The sequence below is a fragment of the Balaenoptera acutorostrata genome, chromosome 6 (genome assembly GCF_949987535.1).
Source record: "Balaenoptera acutorostrata chromosome 6, mBalAcu1.1, whole genome shotgun sequence".
In the NCBI taxonomy this organism is placed as follows: Eukaryota; Metazoa; Chordata; class Mammalia; order Artiodactyla; family Balaenopteridae; genus Balaenoptera; species Balaenoptera acutorostrata.
The window spans coordinates 54,989,655-55,015,389 of NC_080069.1; the positions used below are offsets into that span (position 1 = coordinate 54,989,655).

General features: G+C 37.1%; 1 protein-coding gene across 6 annotated transcripts in view; it reads right to left on the minus strand.

Annotated features, from left to right (window-relative positions):
• FOCAD (focadhesin) overlaps window positions 1-25,735 on the minus strand; it is a 311,339-nt gene that overhangs the window by 263,013 nt on the left and 22,591 nt on the right. For 2 of the 6 annotated variants that reach the window (XM_057547662.1, XM_007176811.2), the window contains exons 1-4: window positions 22,636-22,785; window positions 21,410-21,498; window positions 18,643-18,717; window positions 15,986-16,140 (exon numbers count right to left, since the gene is read on the minus strand). In XM_057547662.1, coding sequence (XP_057403645.1) covers window positions 15,986-16,140; window positions 18,643-18,717; window positions 21,410-21,498; window positions 22,636-22,768 — 452 coding nt within the window. In that variant the 5' untranslated portion in view covers window positions 22,769-22,785. Of the gene's footprint in view, window positions 1-15,985; window positions 16,141-18,642; window positions 18,718-21,409; window positions 21,501-22,635; window positions 22,786-25,735 lie in introns of those variants that run through there. The other 4 variants (XM_007176810.2, XM_057547663.1, XM_007176813.2 and 1 more) reach the window with 3 other exon arrangements.

Genomic DNA, 25,735 nt, shown 5'->3' on the forward strand with positions numbered 1-25,735 from the left:
CAGATTCATGAATGAGTGTTTTGTGATGGATATCACATGTGTATGGTTTTTCTCCTGTGTGGATCCTCTGGTGAAGACAGAGGCCTCAACACTGCATGAAGCCTGTTCCCTAAGATTCTCTTTCCTGTGTGTGTTCTCTGCTGGACGTCAAACTGAGGTTCAGCTTTTCTCACATACTCTACATTGGTATTGTGTCAATTCCACTTTGCCTTCATCAGAAATATGGCTAGTTAATTCCACTGTGACTCAAAAGAAATTAAAAAGTAAATTTTTTTAAAAATTGGAATGACATGCAGTTGTCTTAGGAAGGTCTGATGGCATGATATCTCCTTGGGAACCAAGGTACTGTCTTATTTTCTTCCTTTGAGACTGCTCAGATTCTTCTGAGAACCTTCCCTGTTGACACCCTGAGCTTCTAGAATCCTCCTCCTCTAAAGCTTAGGAAGAAGATACCTCAGCACCCAAACTTTTAGAATAAATTCCTTCGTTGCAATTCTTCACACCATTCACTTTTACAGAATGAGAACCATTCTGTAGCTAAGGATCCCAGACTTTAAGGAATGCTACCTTCCAGTATATGCCCCAGCTCTTCACAACTCTGCACACTTTCCTTTACAGAGATATGGAGAGCCTTCAGCATGGAAACTGTAACTGCTCTATCACCAATTTATCAAGAACCTATTCCTGGGTGTGAATGTCCGACCTCAGTCACAGGCCTCAGTGCTGCTGTCTTGCTTTTTGAAAGTTAGTCTTCAGGATGACACAAAACCCTACGGCTCTGACCCAGGTCTGTGCCTAGATTTTTATACAAGACCATGAATTTTTATACAAGACTATGAAATCTGAGGTCTGTAGCTATATTTAGTAGATAAATTCTAATCATCACTGAATCAGTGAGCAGTTCCAGATTCCAGTATCCGATTGAGACCTATCAGAGGAGTCTGCCCTGGTTTACCTTGGTGAGAGGGTCACTATGTGTTCAGAAGTCTCCTTGTCTTCTTGTCTGCAATGTTTACACAACTGGTAATCAGCTTTAAAGTCTGATTTAAGCTAAAATGACTCCATTTATGTATGGTTGAAATGGAGATGGAAAAAGTCCAAGCCTCACCTAGTAACCTCATAAGGCCGCTCTGGACCTAATGATTAGTTTAAAGGGTACTCATTTTAGATGATCAATTTTGACTGAATTTCTTCCAAGAAATATGGCTTCGTTAAATAATCTCTTTTTGCATTTAAAACTATATTGGTTTTCCTTATCTAATGATTTATTTATCATATGACTAGAGTTTTACAGAAGACAGATAACAGACTTATGATTTTTAACCAATTTGGGTCACCTACCCCTCTATGAAAGCACTAGAATCCCAGAGAAAAGCACATACATCATATGTGCATTTAATTCCAGGGAGTTCCCAGAACCACTGAGACTGGTAAATTAACTCCAGTTTTTTAACCTTTAAGTTACATCTTGTTTTATTTGTGGATCCAGACTTTACTGTGTGGATAATTGAGTCCATACTATATTTTAAGCAAGAGTGTAACATGAATACATTATAATTTTTGAAAGATGATGGCATTAATAAAATCACATGTAGATCCATTCAAATAGTAACATATTGCCTTAAATTCAATTATTTTAGAATAATTTCTTAAATTATTTAAATATTTCAAGTGGGCTGAGAGGGATGGTTTCAGATTTGTATTTAAATCCCTGCTTTAATTCTAATTAGATAGGGAATGTTGGGCAAGCCACTTAATGTCCAGAAGCCTCAACATCCTCACCTGTACAAGAGAATCATAATAATAAGCCCACCTCTGTGTTGTTTTAAAGAATAAATAATACTATGTCAGTAAAGTACCTGGTTATTTTTTCAATAAATTGTAATAATCTAATATGGTAACTGTACCATAAAGATTATAATGCTTTTCCCTTTGTAAGGTTATGCAAACAGAAGTTTCAGAGTTCATGAATGCCAAAACCTAGAATGTTCCTAAAACTAACTACAGTTAAGTCCTAAATGCCTAAATCCTAGTATTTTCTATCTTTCTTCACAAAACCCTCTTTTTATTGTTTTCAAGCCATTGTTACTCTGAATCTGAGATCTGCTCTTACAAAATTAAAAATTTTTATATGAAATCTGTATAATTGCAGAAAGAGGTTACAAGAGTTTGAATAGTGCTAAAAATCAAAATAATAAAATAGAAGAAAACATAACCTTTAGAGGAGCAAAAATCAAAGAAAGGATAGAAGAAAAATTCACTAGACCTAAGTCTTCAAACTGAAAGGGCTACCAAGTGCTAGGCAAGATGCCTGAAAAAATTTCTGACATTCCCAAATCCATAGGTAAAGAGAAAATCCTATGAACTTTAAGTTATAAAATAAAATCTATAAAATAAAGAACACTAGACTGACATCATTTCTAATTTGGCATCAGAATTCTCATCTGCAACACTAAATGAAGCAATGTATATGGAATTATGAGAGAAAGGTTTATATAACTTAATAAATCTAACCCCCTCCCCAAAAAGACTAAGAATAATGTATGAAGACAAAAGAAATATTTTTCAGACATAGTACTCTGAAAAATTTTCAAGAGGTTCTCCAGTTAAAAGATAATGCAGGATGATTGCACAACTTTGTAAATATACCAAAAACCACTGAATTGCACATTTTAAAAGAATAGTTTTAATATGTGAATTATATCTCAATAAAGCTATTATTTTTTTAAGATAAAGCATAAGAAAGAACTGAAGTGGTAGAAAGATATAGCCTACAAAGAACTTGTTCAGAATGAATACCAGAAGAATTTACAATCAAGTCTTTAACATTTTTCAAATGTCACTATAAAGTTTAAAGCAATTGTTAAGAGAGGTTTTGGAGGGGGAAAGTACAAAAAAGAGAGAAAAAAAAGACAATCTATCATAAAAATTCCAGATCACTTTAGCAAAGTTAGTGGGGAGGGTTTCAGGGGAAAGAAAACATAAAATTAAGATGAGAGATAACCTGAGATGAAATATTTATAACACATATGACAAAGGGTTAATATACATAAAACAAAAAAAGCAACAAAATAAGGCAGATCATATGATAGAAAAATGAGCAGAGAATATAGATACACAGATCACAGAAGAGGATGATTCATAATATCCAGTGTTAATGAGTGAATGGGGAATAAGCATTTTCAGGTTGAGCATACATTCTTTCAGAGTTTATGGAGGGCAATTTAGCAGTGTCCATAAAAATTTTAAATGAACAGTCTTTTTCCCATAAATTGCATTTGTAAGAACCTATCATATAGAAATACCCTTACATATGCCCAAAAGAAGATATTACAAGGCATTTGTTATCTTAAAGAAATGGAAGAAGAAAACTACGTTTGCCAATAGAGAAATATTTAAAATATGACACAATCATATTATAGAATAGTCTGCAGCTCTTAATAAAGATGCAAACAGATCTATGAAAAGATGTCCAACACATATTAAGTGGAAAAAAAGCAATTTTAGAACAATATACATATGAATAATATATCCAATTTTAAAACACATGGAATGTATAGGCTTATAAATACTTTTTTATACATCTAGATATGGGGCTCCAATTTCACTGGAATTAGCTGGTCCCTGATTCCACGTGCCTGGATCTGATTTCAGATCACCCTAGCTTTCCCTATACTCCAGAGGGAACCAAGGCCAATATTTGGAGAAATCTCTGAGCCACTCTACTCTCCCTGAGCCTTTCCAGCCTGTCACTTCCTAGTTTCCACCAGGGCCCAACAGGAAAGTGAATTTTTTAAAAAGAAGAAAAGAAAGAGAAAATGGTAAAAAGGAGAAATTTTACCACTTACTACTTTCACTACCTGCAAGTGCCATTGTTTGAGTTTTCAAAAATGTATGCACTACTTTTATTTTTTTATTAGTGAAAAAAAGGAGGAAAAAAGATTTATAATCTCAAGGTGAGGAAGGACCACTGAACACAAAAAGAAGATTAAACCTGATCTCCTAGATATACAGTATGAGCAGAAATTTAAGTAAATAATGAAATAACCACCGTGTCTTTTATTTAGAACCTGCCTTCAGTCACAGTTTGGCACAGACACAAAAACATGTTAACTCGAGGAAGTAGACTTCTGAGAACATTTTCAGGATCTGGAATTAGCCCTTAGACAAGCAGGCCGGCTGTGTTTGAGGTACACAGGTACCCAGAAAGTTATTTAACAAATCAAAGTGAAGACTTTTAATCAAGGCGGAGGAGCTCTGATCAGATATTATGACTAACTTGTTCATAGTATAATATGTTCGAGGGATGTCATTACCAAAAAAAGGCATATCCAACTGTCTACTGGATAGTCCCTCTTCAGTGTCTCAATTGTGCCTCAAATTCAACATGTCCAAAACCAAACTCATGTTCTTCCCACATACCTGGTCTTCTAATGCTTCCTATCTACCTGGTAGAGAAGCCAGAAATCAAGGAGTCACCTTTGATATATCCCTTTCAGTGATTATCATATTCAATCCACCTCAAATGCTTCACTCCCTAAATATCTCACAAATCCATCTATTTCCCTTCATCTCTAGGAAGCAACTATCATCTCTCACCTGAACTACAGTAACAGTCACCTAAACTCATCTCCCTGTACCACTCTATTTGCCTATCCAAAACCCAGCACTTTTAATGTTATGTTCACACTGCAGCCAGTGTGGTCTTTTTGAAACCACTGATACTCATCATATAAAAACACTTCAGTAGATTCCCTCTGCACTCAGGCTAAAGACCCAAATCCTGTACATTAGCCATCATGAATGTCTGATGGCTGAATTGTCTGGCCCCTGCTTCTCTTCCCAGCTTCATCTCAAACCACTCTCCTCTTGCTCTTGAAATTTTTCAGGCCTTCCTAACTAATCATCTTCTCTCCCACCACAGGGACCTGGAACATGCTACTTCCTGTGACTGGAAAATTCTACCCTCTTCTATTTGCCTAGAAAAGTTTTATTCATTCCTCAGTCTCATGTCAAGTGTCACTACATCAGCGAAGCCTTCCCTGACCTCCATGACAAGGTCAAACTCCCACATTAAAGTCACTCTCAGCACAGTGTTCTTGTTTGAATGTAGATTAATATATAATTGTGTGACTATGTGATTATGGCAATCTCTCTCTTTAAACGAAAAGCATCATGAGTGCAATGACTATGTCTGCTTTCCTCACCATGATCTCACAGCACCTAGTAGAGGTATACAGGAGATATTCAATAAGTGTTTAATTAGTAGATGGATGGAAGACAGCTAAGGTATAGTCTTGCTTAGATACAGAGGTGACCTTTGAAGGTAATTTCTAGTTCTATAATTATGTGATTTTTACATATGCACACTGAAATTACAGTATCATATATGTATTATTATAAAGTTTGTTATTTAGTTTATTACTAAATAAGCTAATATGAATGATATTACTAGTTGTGTTTATAGTCCTCTCTGAGATTGTACATTTAGCAAATGAGGGAATTGTAAATACTGGGAAGATAAAGTTAACATAATACCCTTTACATTATCAAGCAATGAAATAATCCTGCTGGGGGAAGGGAGGCAGGTGTTTTCTGTTGGGTGTTTTTTTTTTTAATACATCTTAAGCCATGTAGTAACAACATTAAAACCAACTTAAGACTCCTTACAGAATAAGTAAAATAAAAGAAATATTCAGTATGGTAAAAAGAGATTTAACTACTATGTTGAAGATTGCCCACCATGCAGCTAAGTTCACCACACTACCGATTAACACCTAAGAGAATCTTATGAATATTAGATGGTTCCTGTGACTTAAGATCAGAGCAGCTGCGAGAAGACCCCTTTGGAAGATGCTATTTTTTTTTCACTTTCTTCCCTCTTAATTCATTTATTATATATGAACATCACTAAATAGCAATAGGACTTTTGAAGCTACTAAAATTTCTTCCCCTCGCTCTCTCTCTCTCTCTCTCTCTCTCCTCTCTCTCTCTCTCTCTCTCAAGCTGCTTCTAAAAGAGTGGGTCTAAAATAAACTCAAAATAGTGAAAAGATAATAAAGTCTCAAAATATGATTTTTTAAAAAGAAGGAAGAGGATGGAAATACATCAATTGTTTAATCCATGAGCTCATTATAATTCTTTATAAAATAAAATCTAATTGTTCAATACTGAAGAACGCGTTAAAAAAAAAACTGATTGTTTTGAAGTTTAGTAAATAAAGAAAGAAATCAAGTATATATCCTGCCCTTCCTATACAAACTGTACTACTGGGTAACCAAACAGTAGATATGAGGATGGTTCTCTTTATAGCAATATTTCAAGTAATAAGTGAAGAAAAAAACTGTAGAATTAAAATGTCACTATTTTGAATCTCCTAATGAATTAATGGATCTAGCCATTAAGCATAAACCGCTAACATCATTATGTCCCTCCCCATGGAAGAACACATTGCCCGCTATGAAGAAGTCTTCCCTCTCTGACACTCCCCCGCAACAACGACAAAAACTGAACTTAAATCTCATCAAATTTCTAGAGCAAAATTTACAGGAAATGCAGAGAAATAAGTTAAAGCACACCATGGAGAAGCAGCCAGCAAAATCCACACTGTGGGAATCACTGCAAACAACCAAGTTTCTTCAGTAAATTGTAAGAAAGAGAGAGGCAGACAGAGAAATATGGATATCTGTGAAGGGGAGATCCTATAGGTTAAAAGAGATGTTAAAGAATTAACAACTAATTCTTATTTGGATGGTTATTCAAACAAATTGTTTAAAAAATATTATTAGCAATTAGAAATCTAAATACTGACTGGACATTTAAAAACTACACACACACACAAACGCACACACATATATCCAGGTGTAATAATCACATTACTGTTATGTTTTTTAAAAAGAGATATATACTTAATATCTACAGAAGAAATTATACAATGTCCGGGATTTGCTCCAAAAGAATATGGTAGAATGGAAGTGGATGAGATTATGGAGGAGGAGGATGGCCGTGAGCTAAAGGTTGTCAGGCTGAGTGATAGGAACATGAGGGCTCATAACACTATTCTACTTACTTCTGAAATTTTCTTTTAAATTTTTAAAAATCAAAGAGTTCCTCTTTGTAACACCTATTTTTTCCAAAATTTTCTTGGCTATTTTTTTGTATCACACTCCAAGCTAGTTTCCTTCCTTTACCTCCCTTCCCTTGGCAACCAAGGCAGTGGTTGCTGCTATCATTATTGCTGTTTGGAGAGATAACATATGCTTTCAAAAAAATATTCCAGAGGATGGTGATGATGATGATGATGATGATGGAAAACATGGTGGCATCTTGCCGTCACAATAAAACAATCATGTTATCTTTGACAATGACTCTCCATCCACTCAATCTCTCCTCCCTCTACCCCATTTTAATCTTTTTTTTTTTTTTTTTTTGGCTGTGCGGCATGACATTCGGGATCTTAGTTCCCCTACCAGGGATCAAACCTGTGCCCCCTGCAGTGGAAGTGCAGACCTTAACCACTGGACCGCCAGGGAAGTGCCCACTCCTCCCTCGATCCCAGTCAGAGTAACACAGAGTGAATACCATCACCTGTACTTAAGTACAATTATGTTTCAAAGCTAGAGCTGAGCTGAGAGGCTGAGAGATACCTATTTCCAGAGTCATGGCTTTACCCCAATTTCAATCTTCAGTAATAATGTCCCAGTCTCCTCTCTGTTTTGAGAATTACCACTCCTTGTCCATTCATATGGTTACTATAGAAAGGATCCCAGCATACGAATATTCACACAATGAAGACACAGCCTGTAGAGGGTTAAATTGTCTGCCCCCCCCCACAAAAAAAAGTACATCTAAGTCCTAATCCCTGGTTCCTGTGCATGTGACTTTATTTGGAAATAAGGTCTTTACAGATACAACTAAGGCTCTTAAGATGAGATCATCCTGGGTGGGCCTTCAATCCAATGACTGGTATCCTTATCAGAGAAAGGAGAGAAGAGATTTGAAACACAGAGAAGAAGGTCATGAAAAGACAGAGGCGGAGATTGCAATTACGCAGACACAAGCCAAAGAACGTCAAGGGTTGCCAGCAGCCACCAGAAGCTAGGAAAGAGGCATGGAACTGACTCTCCCAGCCTCCAGAAGGAACCAATCCTGCTGACACCTTGGTTTTGGTCTTCTGGCCTTCAGAATTGTGGAATAATAAACTTCTGTTGCTTTAAGTTTGTAGTCATTTGTTAACAGCAGCCCTAGAAAACTAATACACAGCCCCTGGCAGAACTGACTGGTCCAGGAGTGAACATCTCACACATGCTGGTCCTTGGAAATCTGTAATTGTGGCCAAGAAATTCAAACCTCAGTCTGGCTATCTCTTACGGATAAGAGATGTTAACCCAGGAGCAGGTGGTGCCCTGTAGACTAGGAAGCAGAGAAGTCAATTTGCAGCAAGAGAGAAGAGACACACAGCCTGTATCCAATTTGTTTCTGAGGCCCAGGTACATCCCTGTTCTTAAGTCCTGTGGGACACCCCTTTAGCAAAAAAATTAAAATCACCCTTTAATGCTCAAACGAGTTCAAGTGGGTTTCTGTAACTTGTAGCCCACAGAGTCCTGTCACACTCAACAACCTGCTGCCAAAAGTCCTTTAGTAAAGATCGGCTGGAACAAGTTCTTCCTTGGGTAGCTGCCAAAACAAACTGAACTGACTTAAGAACCCTCTAAGAGGGAGCAAAGGAAACTTCAGGCCTGAGCTACAAGTGCAGTGACAAGAAACAATGCAAAAAAAAAGGTGGAATGTAAATTGATACAGCCACTATGGAGAACAGTATGGAGGTTCCTTAAAAAACTAAAAATAGAGCTACCATATGATCCTGAAACCCTGCTCCTGGGCATTTATCTGGAGAAAAACTTAATTCGAAAAGACACATGCACACCAACGTTCATATCAGCACTATTTACAATAGCCAAGACATGGAAGCAACCTAAGTGTCCATCGACAGATGAATGGATAAAGAAGATGTCGTACATATACACAATGGAATGTTACTCAGCCATTAAAAAAGAATGAAATAATGCCACTTGCAGCAACATGGATGGACCTGGAGATTATCATACTAAGTGAAGTAATCCAGACAGAGAAAGACAAATATCATATGATATTGCTTATATGTGGAATCTAAAGAAAAGATACAAATGAACTTATTTACAGAACAGAAATTGACTCACAGACATAGGAAACAAACTTATGGTTACCAAAGGAGGGGGGAGGGATAAAAGAGGAGTTTGGGATTAACATATATAGAGGAGTTTGGGATTAACATATACACACTACTATATATAAAACAGCTAACCCATAAGGGCCTACTGTATAACACAGGCAACTATACTCAACATCTTGTAATAACCTATAATGGAAGAGAATATTAAAAAAAGAATATATATATATATATAACTGAATCACTTTGCTGTACACCTGAAACTAACACAACATTGTAAATCAACTGTATTTCAATAAAAATTAAAAAAAAAAAAAAAATGGAAGCTCAATTTTCACTGGCATAAGAGCCAAACCCAGATCTCATCATAAGAAGGAGTGTGGGTCAATAATGATGCTGAATATTCCAGAGAAAAAGAAAAGAAAAAAATTTTTGGTCAAGCTGTACAAACTATACTAATTAAAACCACCCAGAAAAATTGCTCTTCACTAGGTAAATACAGCACAATTACTACTGTGCATATGAATACCATATCTCAGGTTTCCTTTGGGGTGTATTTGATTACAGCATTAAATACTGCTCATGTATGCTCGGTCTCCTTTTGAAAAGACTACAATTAATGCTTGGTTCTTTAGTTTCGAAATATTCTAAATACGAGATGCAAGGAAGTACCCATACTAATTTTTTGACCAGGGATGAGAATAACAAAAGTTTGCATTGAAGAGAATTATACAAACATCCCAGAAGAGGGCATTCTGAGTATCATGGGAGCAAATGTTACAAATGTAGCCAAGTCTCTTCTTAACTAGAAAGGGTAAGTGGTCAGCTTTAAGTACAGTAAGTCACCAGCAAATAAGAGAATGTTAAACACTAGATTAATGATCAAGTCATTTCCTAAATTTATAATAAAATTCTATGAGAAAAGAGAGACGGAGCCGGGAAGAAAGGGAGGAAATAAAAAAACAGTTCTGTGGAACCCATGGTTGACCCATAAATGACAAAAAGTAATGTTTCTTTCAAAAAAAAATCTAAGAGATATAATGCTATTGAGTTTTTGCTTGGGAAAGTTCTAAGTACCAGAAAACAGCCTGACTTCTTCTGAAGCACTTTTCCATTATAAAAGTAACATGTATTTCAGTAGTCACTTTTCTTAAATCACCTAAAAACACCTTAGCATAAATACATGACTCTTACAATGGAATATTTTGTGACAAACAAAGCCTTCAACCAGATCAGTTAACTTAAAAAGAAATAGGGCAGAATGTCCTAGATGAGAAAAGTGGCTAGAATTACTTTTCTGGTTATGAGCTACAAGTTGAGAGAGATTCTGTAATTTTAGAGAAAGAAAAAGGATTCGAAAAAAGGAAAAGAGAACATCTGAAAACAAGCTAAAAGGCTTACAGAATACTTAAAAGACAAGATGAGGAAACAGACATGGTCCAAGAATTCTGTCATTGTCAGATCAGAGTTAAAATTAAATGAGCAATGATACCAATGTAGATATAAACCCTGAAACCATCTCAAATTCATGAACAATTCTCTGACTCCCCGGCTGCAAATGAAAGCATACTAAGACTGTCTTCCTCAAACCTTGGGGAAACCTCATAAAGGCATCCTTCTTTGGTTCTTCTTCTCCTGCCAAATAAAATAAAGAGAAAGAAACTAAATAGTACAGAAAAGCTTCAATAATACAAGGTATGAATACAGCGTCTCCTTGGTTGCTAACCGTTTCCTACATGATAACAAAGCAATTAAGTGTTCCAAGGAACAGGGTCATCGACAAAAGAAACGACCCTGAGAGATAAGAATTTTCTCATGAAATTACCCTAAATCTTAACTGCAAATAGTTCTCAAAGTCATTTTTAATCTAATTGGACCCTCATCAATCCATGATCAAAGACTCACTGGATCCAGCAGCTTTAGCCGGGACCCATTATGGGCATTTATTAATATCCTATTTGAGATTTATTAAAAAGTAGCCTTTAGGAATCTCAGAAAATAGACTTTAATCTCTCACACCTTAATACATTTTATTTTTCCCCCAAATACATAAATTGCAGGTCCCTTCCCTGTTTGAAAGCACAAAAGGAACACAAATGAAGCGTTAGTTTATCTAGAGCATAACCGTCCTACCAAACACATTTTTTGAAAGAAGGGGTGGCGGGTCGGGGAAGCAGCTGAACTGAAATTATAGGCTGTCATGACATCTCAGTATCGAAAACTAAATACCTGGTTCCACAGGAGAGTACTGTTTTTATTCACAATCCCGTTACTAAGCAACTATAACAATGGCTACATGAGCTTTCTAGAAGCTAGTGCAGTTAAGGGAGGGGGCGGGGATCTAAGGAAAGAAAAATGGGGAAACTCCTTGCTTTGGGAATCTTTATCATAGGATAAACTCAATGTAAAAACCAAACCAAAAACAATCTACACTTAAAACAAGCAGTTCCTTAAAGGATAAGAAAAGGACATGCTACTATGTATATCATTCACCCTAATTTTATTTAATTTCAAAATTTACATTTAACTGGTAATAATAATTTCCTTACTGTGTTTTCTCTGTAGCCCCCTTCTTTCCTTCACCCTCCCTAGGGAATAATTTTTTTTTTCAAATTTCCTTACTGATTAAAAGAACATTTTCAACCTCTTAAATCCACTTCTTTGTTTACAGAAGCTATAAAAACTAGTTTACAATTGTTTCATGTTGCCTCAGCTTTGAACCGAGAACACTCTGGACATCAAACTATTCCTTTGAAGGGAACAGTCTCTCAAACAGAGCCAGACACTTTCCCAGCCACTCCCTGAAGTTAGACAACCAGAGCTTTACCAATGTCAAGTCTTATTCAAAGTTAGACTATACAATGTAGCAGGCTCTAGACCAATGTTTCTCAAATTGTGGGTTGGATTTGGGGGCGGGGGGGTGGTTAAGAGGAGGCAGCTTTTCATACATGTTCCAAGGGAATTTACATACTAGACCTGCAAAGAGCCAAGGAGCAGGTTATAAGGCTAGGAGAGAGAACCTCACTGACTTTTCCTCCATCTTTCCTTGTAGCTTTCAATATTTACTGCAATGCTGAGAAAGCTCTGGAAGCTACATCTTCTAAATATCTATTCCACAGAAGGATGCTGCTTCTCTCTCCTCTTTCCCTCTTTCTCTCTTCCTCTCTCCCTCCCTCTCTCTCCGTCTCCCTCTCTCCCTCCCTTCCTCTCCCTCTCCCTCTTTCTCTCTCCCTCTGAAGAATGTTAGGATACTAGGTAGGCAAAATGAAAAAATACAGTTTTAGACTCATTCTTCTGCATCAAAGCTGAGCAATCGTTGTGTGGCTCTGTTCCCAAGGTGCCTCTAGACTGCCATAAATCTCTATTTTAAGAAGAGAAAGCCACAGACAAGGAGAAATTTAAACACTGGAAACTGAAGATCCAAAATGTCTCAGCCAAGAACCACAGGGAAATGACAAAGTCATTTTTGTTTTTAGATCCCAAAGATAAAGATGGTTTTCTGTCTCAGAAGATTCCCTGAGGAGCATTCGGAGGAAGGGGCTGTTTGGGTCCCTGTTTTTAATTAAATTTAATTTAATTTCTTAAAGTTGATTCTCATTTTGCTTTTGTTAAGGCATAAACAATGCAAAGTATAGTCTTTGTAATCACTACAAACCACAAAGCTCTGCTACTTGAAATAAAACAAAGGAAATTCTTCAGAAATAATCCTTACCTCTACTGGCAACAATAAAGAAAACCTAGCACTTATATAACACATTTCACGATCAAATTGATGCAAAAGTTAAATTAGTTAGCTTCAGAATCTACTCTGTCTACATCTCCTGTGGCTAACAATTTAGACAACAAGAACACTCTAAGAAACTTTAAAAAAAGTTTTTTCAGGATCCTTCAATTGTTAAAATTCCTATATTTGCTTACCATAAAATTCAAGGCTTTCTTCTATATCTTGGCCATATTTCCAAAGACCCTTGAAAACTAATGGTAACCTATATGTGTAAGATTACTCATTGAAGCACTGCCTATAATTGCAAATAATTGAAAACAATAGGGAATTGGTAAATTACGGCACATTCATACAATGGAGTATTATACAGCCGGAAAAAAATAGAAAGCACTTTATGTATGGTAAGGAATGATGTCTAAGATATATTTTTTTCATTGAAAAATGCAAAATAAGGAATACTATGTATAGTAGGCTACTAATTTTTTTTTAAGAAAAAACATGTACATATAAATTTTCAGTTACATGTGCATACAGCATCTTTAGAAGGATAACAAGACCTGTTAAGAGTTTTACCTGAGGAGAAAAACTGAGATACAGAGGAAAGACAGAGAATTTGCCTCCTACGCCCTTTTGAATTTTTTACCATGTGAACATGTTGCTAACTCAAAAAATGTATTTTTTAACTTTAAAAAATCTAATATTACTGACAAATTTTCATATACACAGATGACATGCTGATCCACTATCAGCAAAGCTTATGCTTTTCGGTTTACAATAGTGATGATGGACTTATACTGATGTGTGAAGGATATCCCACACCAGCATAATTTTCTAATAGGACATTCTGGAATTAAAGGTATAACCTAACTTGCTCTAATTATCCCTTAGTCAGAGACATTAGCTGGCCCCTGGCCCCTTTAGCTGCTGATACTCTTACTTTTAGATATAAACAGTACAACTAGACAATGCAAGAAGGTTCTGTTTGTGAATTTTAAGGCACTTGAAAATATTTAGGGAGGAACTAATACTACTACCTGCATTTAAAAAAAAAGGGTGAGGCAAAATCTAGGTGGCTTGTTTAAGGGTAACCAATAAGTTACAAAAAGAGAGACACATTAAAACCTAACCTTTTAGGACCTCCCTGGTGGTGCAGTGGTTAAGAATCCACCTGCCAAGGCAGGGGACACGGGTTTATGCCCTGGTCTGGGAAGATCCCACATGCCATGGAGCAAGTAAGCCCATGCACCACAACTACTGAGCCTGAGCTCTAGAGCCTGTGAGCCACAGCTACTGAGCCCACGTGCCACAACTACTGAAGCCCACGTGCCACAACTACTGAAGCCCATGCGCCTAGAGCCCGTGCTCTGCAACAAGAGAAGCCACCGCAATGCGAAGCCCGCACAGTGCAATGAGAAGCCCGCGCAGTGCAACGAAGACCCAATGCAGCCAATAAATAAATAAATAAATACATTTTTAAAAAAACAAAAAACAAAAACTTAACCTTTTAAAAGCTGCCTCAAAACTAATTTTTTAATGGATATACAATAGGATCCTTCTAAAAACATTTGTTTGAGTGTGTGCGCGTGTGTGCATGTGCACGTGGGCATACACACAAAGAAAAAGACAGAAAATGAGTTAAGTTTTTAGCCATGATCGAACCTTACTTATTCAGAAAGATTTGGTCATCTACTAACTGCTGAAGAGTGTGCTAGAGACAAAAATACAGGTTAAAAATAGAAATAGATTGTGAAAGAGCAAGTAGCCCAGCTGAGAAGAGGGAAGTATCTAGGCAGGAGAGGTGACATCTGAGCTGAGCCTTGAAGCATGAAGAAGATGATATCAGAAAGAGAAGGGGAAGGAACATTCCATGCAGAGGTACAGCATGCACAGGCTCAGGAACAGGGAACAGGTATGTATGGCTTAGAGGAGGGTTCATGGCAGAAAACGCAGGTTGAACAGAAGGTGGGAACTAGTTTGGGAAGGGCACGTATACCATGCTAAAGGGCTTGGACTTACAAATGTAGATAGCAGAATATAAAGAAAAAAATCAAGGCTCCAAAAAGATTCAAAGAGATGATGTAAGGGAACAAAATAAGATTTGTGAAGAAAGGTTAAAAGGCCAGAGGTTACTTAACCTAATAGACCTCAAGCTTAGGAGGGCACTGTCCACACATTGATGGTTACAGCTGTACTCCATCTCCACAGAAGGCAGAAAAAAAGATTAAGTATTCAGCTCTGATGATACCACAGTAAAGGTGAGTAAAAAACATCAGGAGAACAAGTAACCCCATTGAGAAGGAGGTGGGGGGGCTGGGTAAGAGTTGGGAGAAGGGGACAGAAGCTCAAATTATTTAAAGCAGGCAAAACTGAGGGCATATAGATCAAGACCATTTCTTGAAGCAAAGAGTGGCACCTCCTTTTCAGGGAGATTTTACAAGAGATGCTCATTTCCATGGGATGGTTCAAATACAGTCTTGTTTGACCACCTCAGAATGCCCATTTTATCCCCTGGGATTCCATTAACCTCAGTCTGTGAATGGAATAAATATGGTCATTCCAAACAGATTCAAAGAACATTATTTACTTGGAATAATCAGGGGAAGACATATCTAAACCACAAAATGCTTTTAAAGAAATTAGTGCTGTTATTTTCTAACTCATGTACTGATGCTAAAGGCTGACCAAGTATTGCCAATAGTGTATAAACTTTACCACTGTGGAATGATGCTTATGGGCAACCTTCTCTCTTAAAATAAGTCAGGAATCTGTACTGCAAACTGTGAGTTATAAACTACTTAGCTATTCCTTAAAAAGAGCAATGACAAAATAAGCAGAACCCCAAAACTTAAGTACAGCAAATGACCACAAATCCCCAAACTTTTAGAGCTTAAATTAGCATGTTCTCACCACATATGAAATTTCAACTGCATGACATTTTTAGGGAAAGAAAAACAACTGGCAAGTAGGATGAATGGTGACCCTTAATGGCAAATGAATGAATTTTTTTCTAAAAATTTAAATCATTAACTGATCAAACATGAAGGAAAGAGCACCTGGTCGATGGAATCAGGTTGAGAATCCCATTGAGAACATAGCTGAACTCTGCATGATCCTGAGCGACAAGGGCTACCAGACCCTCACAGCAGGCTGTTCGAACCACGACATTATCACTGCAACACTTCTCCCACAGCAAGTTCAAAGCAGGAGTCTGAAATCAAACCAGTGATTAAAACACACGTCTGATGAGCAGCAAATGCATATACACGCCCGGCCATTCATCAAAATGTAATTCATTCACAGTAGGCTGACTGTCCTCTACAAAAACCATGTCACACCACTTGTAGAATACACTAAAGTCGGTTTTCCAAGAGAGGTAATGGATATGTTCTGATATAGCAACTCTCTCTCATCTGGTGTCTTTGCTGCAAAATGAGGCTGGCTGCAGAAGTATGACCTAAGTCCCAGCAACACAAGTACTAGGAGATCAAAACTATGACTTGGGGCTTCCCTGGTGGCGCAGTGGTTGAGAATCTGCCTGCCAATGCAGGGGACACGGGTTCGAGCCCTGGTCTGGGAAGATCCCACATGCCGCGGAGCAACTAGGCCCGTGAGCCACAACTACTGAGCCTGCGCGTCTGGAGCCTGTGCTCCGCAACAAGAGAGGCCGCGATAGTGAGAGGCCCGCGCACCACGATGAAGAGTGGCCCCCACTTGCTGCAACTAGAGAAAGCCCTCGCACAGAAACAAAGACCCAACACAGCCAAAAATTAATTAATTAATTAATTTTAAAAAAAACTATGACTTGGCTCCAGCACTGTGCTCTAAGCCTTAACCAGACATGAACAATACCAGCATATCAGTTAGTCTAAGTTGGACTCCAAATCATACCCATGCTTCAAGCCCTAAATGGCAGTAACATTTTCAGAAAATGTTCCTGCTCTCCTCCCACCAACCTCTATCACCCACATGCCACCCCTCTGTCCCCCACAATGTCCCTGCCCCAAGTGACTGAAGCTGAATGTGGACCCAGAGGAACGAGACAGAAGTAGGACAGGCTACGAGCAAGCTGCTGGTTCCATGACTACAAACAAAAGCCTAGAAAAAGTGATTTGCCCAAGGAAGACTGTGACTTCTCTTCCTCATACTGTAAACCTGTCACCTGTGACAGGAAAGCACTGGAAGGACACATAGATAAATATAAGTTCTTTATTTTGAAAAATCCTATAAAAACAGAGGTTCTAGCTTTCATAACTTTCTCAGGAACTCATGATCCTCCCCTCAAAAAAAAAGGTTCACTACTAATGATAAACCTATATTTGAATGTATTGTGGGTTAAGTCCATTTAGATTTCACATGTTGTTTTGGGGATTTTTTTTTGCTTTTTTTTTTAAAGAGCACACAATGAAGCTATTTTTCCTTCCTCCTGACATAATTTATTAGGGAAACATACAATCTGGAGAAAAAAAAAATTAAGATTCCCCAGCTCCCATAGAATAACTAAAACAATGAAAATCAACATTAAATTGTGCCAACTTTCCCACAGTAGCTGGCTCCGAGAGCCTCTTCAGTCTTAGAATCCCACTAACATAACAATACAATTAACAGTCACTGAAGGGAAGAAATATTTATATTCCATTTCTTTTATTCAGAAGGAAATTTTATTCACCTGCATGGACAATACCAAAGCATTCTAAATGTCATCACTCCACTACTAAGCCAGAATAACAAAATAAATGAATAAAAAAAACTGTTGCCTCAGGTAATACTGTGCCCTCATGGAAGTAAGCATTCATTTATTAGAAGAGGAAACATTTAGTTACAGGGATTTGACATTCAGTAAATCCTGGCAGTTTAAGTAAAACCACTAGATCTTCTCAGAGTACGTAATGTGATTATCGGCAGGATTAAGATCAGAATTCTCAGAAAACCTAATTTATAGGACTACATACAAACACCAGAAAAATGCCAATTAGTGAAGTATGCCCCTACATTGACTTCAACATGTCAGCAGAAGCTGTAAAGAGATGTAACTTGGAGCAGCTAATAAAAAGGAATGTGAGAGAAAGGAAATCAATTTATTTCCGTTAGGAAAAAAAAAAATCTTATTTCCATCACCTATATTCTCCATAGAGTGTACCTTAGAGGACCTACTTAAGCAGAGCTTCCAATCAGCATGTCAAAATACACAACACTGGTCAACCAAAACCCAAGTGGTAAAGCAATGTCAGTAAGCTGACATTGCTTCAGCTCTTAGCATTCAACTGCTCTATGAATGGCACAGAATTTTTCCTCCAGCTCTTCCTGTCAGGGGATGACCTTTCCAACTTAGAATGCATATTTGGGGCTATACCTAAAGCATGAGAAATCTCCTACACCCAAACAGAGCCACTATGTTCACTTTCTCCATTAAACAAAAAGATTCCCTCAGCAGTAACCCTATCAGCCTTCTCTAAAGCATGCCTACCCTCCTTCCACCCATGTTATTTTCTATTAATAGTCATAAGAATACTCCCCTTCACCCCTTCCATATCTCATTCCTGGAGTGTTGTTACAAATTTTAAAGTTTAAAAGAAAATCATGGCAAACAAATAAAAAAAGGCAAAATCATTTCTATAGTGACCTGAACTGTGAGGAAAACAAAAGAAGTGCTTATGCAGTCCAGCTAGCAGCAATATCTGAATAGAACTAAAGCACAAAGTTAAAGACAGACCTGGTTTGTGGACTGGTGGATCTTTTCTGAAAAACCATTTTCCTTTAGAACTGCAGCAATAAGATGACCTGCAGCCTAAAAAAACAAACAAAATTAATGAATACATTCCCTTGGAAGTTCTCGCTCAATAGTGAATTTGAAGGTAACTATTAGCAGTACTAGTTGATATGGTATGCCAGTCACTCTCATTCATAGAGTGTGTGCTTTGTAGAAGGCACTGTATTGGCACTCCACATACATAATCGCTTATCTTCATAACAACCCTCAAGGTAAGCATTTTATCCTACATTTTATCCCAATAAGCAAACTACTGTTCATAGATGTTGAGAAAATTGCTGGAATTTCAGTTTAAATTGCTGTCACTTAGTATTAGAAGATAATTTGAGATTGCTTCATCCATTAAACCATGAGAAAAATGAGAAACTCCACAGTTTTTAAAATCATCTTTGCAACTAAATGAAATGTATCATTCTTCATCATGCCCTTGATGAAAATCATAATCCCCATCTTCATGATTATGGCCCACACAGATTTGAACCAACAGGTCCTCCCCTCACCACGACCATTCTCCTTCCTCTAGGCTCTATGATTTAATTTTTTTGTTGGTTTCTCATAGGTTTCAGCCCCTTAATAAGCTTTCAGCCTCATAAATCTCTAAAATTTTCTCATATCTTCTTTGGTCAAAAAGCCCTTAATTAAAACTAAGATTCTCATAGGAGAGCTGATTCCATAAATACGTAAATGTCATTATTTCCCGTCACCTCAACTCCACTCTCCTAGTTTTTCAGCACCACACAGCACTGCTATCTTAGAGCCACAGGCTAGCAACAATGACAGCCATGCTATGTATGGGTTGGGAGAAACTTTGCTACCGCAACAACTGTTCAGCCTGTCCTTGAGACCAATGTCTGAAAAGACTATGAACACCTGTCAGTCTTGCAAAGTCTCCAGAAAAGCTCAAGTAAAAACAAAGCACCTACTCCTTTGTTTCATTTTGTATTTCACACATTGGAATTGAATTCAGACCTCAATGCTTGACGGTCCAAGTTTTACAATACAAGTCACACATTTACATGAATTTTAAGTTTAGATCAATGAACTGTCTCTTACCTCCTTGTTAAAGGGATAGTAACAAGAATTGAGGACCAGTGAATAGTTTCAGTTCCTGTTTACAAAATATACCATATTTCATTGAATGTAACTGGCCATCAACTGCAAGATGCACCATTATTTTATGTACCACCAAGAAAGAAAAAAACTCTGCCAACTAATCTGTTATACAATGCTTCTTATAATTTAAATTTTTGATTTTATATTAATGAAAGAGCTCTTTCAGACACTTTTAGAAAATCATGGCCAACTTCATAAATGTGCAGGCAATACCAACGGTATAATGACTGCTGCCATCAATTACTAGATACAACCCAATTTCACAGGTGTTAAAATGTGAAAAAATGTGTGTGAATCAATGAAATATGGTGCTAACACTGAGCAGTGGTTACAAAAGAACAATAAGAAGTATTCAGAGGACAGGGCACAATTGCAAGAACCTAATAAAACCAATATGAAACACAAGGACAAAAAAAAGCTACTGTTCATATTTAGAAAAAGGACTAAAAGAAAAAAGCTTAATGATAAACATCCCCCCACTGCCCACCAAATTCAATTTCTCTAATTTACCTTCCAATTTCTCTCTCTAACAAATCAGAGAATATAGCCTAAATTGATTTTAAAATACAAAATCCAAGTATAAATCAGCCTATATTGCTACTTAAGTTTTCCGTAACAGAATAGTTTAAATAGATATCGTACACTAGACAATACACTTTTCACTTAATTGTAACAGCAACACAAATAGGCATTTCTTGATTTATCTATGCTAATAAAGGGACTCCAAGTACAGAAAAATAAAAACTGCGGACAGCATCCTCCAAGCATTCATCTTCTTCCTCATGGTAAGCGCCTTTGCTGCACAGGATATGACTCCAACCCAGTCAGGTAGAAGGGAATCTTGCATAAGGAGTGTTCTACTCCTCATGGAAGGGTTCCCCACTACCCAGCTAAGTCAATTCCCACAGCAGGCATCTCCGAAGGTAACTGTTGAAAGTATCCAAGACGCTGTACGTTGGTAAGTCTTCAGGCAGGCTTCTGCTGGCCCCTTAGCTTTACTCTCACAAGAAAAGACGGTAGCTATTATGGTACCTTGATTAACAGGAATGCTTCTAGTTATCTGAAGGCTAACCAGAAAATCAGTTCTGTTTTAACCCTAATAACTGAAAAGCTCTTCTAAAATAAATTATCACAATCTTCTACCTGAGCTAGCATGTAGATCCAATTTTTTAACCCAGGATATTTTACCTACTGAATGTCATTATTATAAAAATCTTTATTCTTAATGTTGTACTGCGGTAGAATATACCTTTTTCAATATTAATCTTTCATACTCTGTAGATGTATAACCATTTAATTCTGTTCCCAATAATTAATTATAGACCAAAAAAGTATATATTCAAGGGTTAATCAAGGTTTTTATCTCTAAGAAGAAAAGTATGACATAAATGAAAGCAGAGATTGGTCAATTTCAATATTTACTTTCCTATGTCAAACATAAATTTTCAAATTAACTGATGTAAAAGTTGTTTATTAATATATATTTCAGTACATAGAAGAATAAAAATATTTAATGTTAAAAATATAAAATTCAATTAACAATCCACCAAAAATGTTTGTTTGTTACCATGAAGCATAAACAAACAAATAAAATTACCTGTGATTGGATAAGAGAATTTGGAAATTCAAACCTTTTCCTGATATCATCTGACATTTTTACTTCTCTCACATGTACGTAAGCAGATTCTGTAACCAAAACAAAAGAATATTTGTGAGTCCGGAAAAGGAGTTCAAACCAACTATTTGTCAAATAACATGAAAGTAATTCATTCCAAAGACAACAATGGACATAAAGCACAGGGCTCTGCAGAGCAATCCCTTGGCATACCCTTCCCTGCTAACCACTTCAGCCCTCAAATGCCATGACTGATAAGTAAACTAAAAATGCCCAACAGCTCTTAGTTTTTTCCATTAGAGCAAATCCTGAAACAGATGAATTCACTCCACAGAAACAAACAAAAAAATCCAAAAGTTCAAGCCTAAATAACAGGATTTTAAAAGTTAAACCACACGTTTGAAATAGAAATTAATTCTTCTGTGGATCAAAACTTCTGAGGGAGAAAGAATCAAAACTTTCACAAAATTGTTTAAATTATGCCTCACTCTGGTACAAGCTTCCGTTTAATCATGAATCCAACTGTTAGTGACAAGTGTGAAGCACTGGTGAGCTTTTTCAGGAAGTATAGAAATGACCTAGAAACTCACACATCAGAACAGATCCCGTGTCTTCTAAAAGAGGAACAAGCAAGCAATTAGCACCAACTTTTAATATTTACATCACACCTCTCACTCCTACTGGGCTCTCAAGTACAACAACAACAACAAGATCATGGAGAAGGGCAGGTGGCAAAGTGGAGGCACAGAACTAATAAGAAGATTTCCCAAGGATCCCAATTTATCCAATTCCCATGCAGCACTGAACCCAGCAAATTACACCACTCTAAAAAATAGGATGCTTTAGGCCACCTATTTATTACAGTATAACTTAAAAAAAAAGTTTATGTCAGTACTGTTCTCTAAGTCACCTTATAAAAATAACAGGCAACAAAACCAAGCTTTCCTGAAGCTTCTTGTGTTGAACCTGCAGCTCTTTCTCACTATTCTCCTCCCTTTCTTCCAAAGCCAAACTCCCTGAATAAATAATTTATACTACCTTTCTTCCTCAACATCTGAACTTTGCTACGGCAAAGTCCCTTGAATTGGACATTTCATAGCATTGAAGCAACATGTTCTAAGACTGCCAACCATGTCCCCTGCCTAATTTACTCATTAGCTTTTAAGCAGGTCAAAATTTCTTCAACTTCCCCGTTGTATTAATCTCACCTTTTTTGAAATGTTCTTCTCTTTTGTTCCATAAGACATCACAACAGGATTTCCCAAAGTGTGTGCCTGGGAAACCCAAGATAGAGATCTCCTCGAGAGGAAAAAAGAATTTTGTAGGGACATATATTGCCATCTTGAAGATTCAGAGTAAATAAAAAACCAAATAATACATGAAATATGTTAGAAGGTGATACAATGGAAAAAAATAAATCTGATCTCTTTTTCTATGAGTTTGTTTTTGAAGTACAATTGACCTACAACGCTATGTTAGTTCCTGTTATACAACATAATGATTTGATACTTCTAAACATTTCAAAATGATCACGATAAGTCTAGTTACCATCACCATACAAATTTATTACATAATTATTGACATATTCCCCACACTACACATTTCATACCTGTGACTCATTTATTTTGCGACTGGAACCAGAGGCGCGGGTGGGGGGCTCTGGATGAAGGCAGTCAAAACGTACAAACTTCCAGTTATAAGATAAACAAGTACTGGGGTTATCGCGTACAACATGATAAAGGTAATGAACACTGCTGGATGCTATATATCAATGTTAAGGGAGTAAATCCTAAGACTTCTCATCACAAGGAAAACATATTTCTCTTCCACTTCTTTAATTTTGTATCCATATGAAACAATGGGTGTTCACTAAACTTATTGTGGTCATCATTTGATTATGTATGTAAGTCAAATCACTATGCCTTAAACTTATACAGTGCTAAATGTCAACTGTACCTCAATAAAACTGGAAGAAAAAAATGTTTTTAAAAAGTAAAGCCAACAGAATAAAGGGGGGGAGGATGAGAAATGAGGGGTGGACACACTTCCTATTTAAATATGGTGGTCACCTTAGAGGGTGACATTTGGGAGTTAGCCACACAAATCTGGGAAAGGAGTGTCAAAGGCACAGGAAACAGTGAGTGCAAAAGCCCTAAGCTAATAACCTGCTTAAGACCCATCCCAGAAAGAGGAAAAAGATGAGTCAGGGACAGAGTGAAGGAGGAAGAGAATGGTAAATCAGAGTCAGTGAGAAGCCAGACCACAGAGGGCCTTGTAGGCCACTGGAAGGACAGATGTATTTATCCTGAGTGAAGCTGTTAACTACTACAGGAAAAAAAAAAAAAAAAAAAGTGGTAAGATTTTAATAGAATCACTGAGGCAAGGAGGGGTCAGATTCTGGATATCTTCAAAGGCAGAGCCAATGTGGTTGCTAATGGATTAGATGAGAGTATAGGAGAAAGAAAGGGTCAACGATGACGTCAAAGTTTTTGATCTGAGCAACTTCATTCTTAATTTTAATTCCTTTGGGCATTTTACACATTAAACAAAACCATGTATATATTACTTACCATGGCATTTTTTTACTAAAAGGAAAAGATGGAGTTGCCATCAACTGAGATAGGGAAATAGGTTTTGTGAGGGAAGACTAGGAATTCCACTGGACAGGTAAGTTTTAGATGCTTAATGCATATCCAAGTGGCAATGTCAGGGAGAAAGTTGGATAGATGAATCTATAATTGAGAGACAGATCTTAGTTGGTGATACAAATAATGGTGTGTATTATTAAAGAATCTGAGACGTTCTAAAGCAAGAAGTTTGATTAACTTTGCTTAACCCAGAGTTTACCAAACTTATCTGGTCATGGCCCACCTTTTTTCTAAAAATACCTTTTAACAGTCTACATAACCAGCCTTCCCTGGGATACACCTTGGCAAACACTGCTCTACTGGCTCCTCCAATTCCTCTGTCCACTCTGCTTCTCATGCACCATTTTCCTGAAGGTGCTCCCAAGCCTTTTTGCCTTGTGCTTCTTTCATGAAAACTCTCCTGGAGGCTTCTTCTCATCCCTAGCTCCAAACACTTCCCTACTCTCTCTCATAAGGCTCTAAAACACCAGAAATTGGAGAGGTTAAAAACAAAACACATATTTTCTCTCATAAAAACTGTTTCCATTTCAGCGCATCTTCTCTCAATTCTCCTCTCACAATTTTCTTCACCAACATTCTCTAAATCCAGTCAGTCACAAAGTCAGCTTTGTTCTTTCCAGCAACTCAGAGTCTACCTTTCCTCTCCATTTCTCTACTCATCAACTTCGTTCCTCATGCTAGGCTTCCTTCAGTAACTGCTTAATCTTGGGGTTCTCCATGCTTGAGTTCATCCCGTACGCTGCTGTCAGATTAACTGTCCTAAAATGCTATTTCCATCATATCATTTCCCTGTAAAGAATTCATAGTGGGTTTTCAATAGCCTGTCAGATTAAATGCAAATTCTGATTCCCAGGTTTTAAGTCTCCAACAGCAGTCTCACACGTTCAACTTTTCACTGTTGTCTAATTCCAATCTGGTTAAAACCATTTTCAGAATAGTCCCATGTGCTCAAAAATCTGCTCATTCCTAAGGGATTTTATTTATGCTGTTGTCTCCCATATAAAATGTCCTCTTCTGTATGTTCCTACTATTTAAAGATGAAATTCATTTCATAGCGTGTCTTCTCTGTTAAGCCTTTCCCAAGCAGCCACATCTTAGAGCAATCGCCTTGCTTTATATTTCTTCAGTGCTATTGCATTTGGTCTGACCCATACTACCATGTGACTATTTACATTAGGATTGTTCATATTTTTCTGTAAAGGGTCAGATAGCAACCACTCAGATTTGCCACTGTAGCAGGAAAGCAGCCACAGACAATACATAAACAAATGACCAGGGCTGTGCTCCAATAAAACATTATTTACAAAAACAGGGGCAGGTGGGCTGTAGTTTACTGACTCCTGGTTTACATAATGACTATTTCTTTAATTAATTTCTAAAATTTGTTGACAAAACTTGCTACAGTTGACATTCAAATCTGCCCCTGTGCATCCAAGCCCAGGTAAATACATAAATAAGATAAGTTATACATGTCTTATTATCTAAAAGATGAAAAAGTTCTCTTTATCATAGAAAACAAACTTTTTCATGCCCTTAAACTCTGAAGGAAATTTCTCACATTAGGCTTTCTATATGGGATACAGAGTGATATAATAAACAATAATCTCAATAACATAAGCAAAACGGAATTTTATGTTACTTCTTTTTTAAACAAATCCTG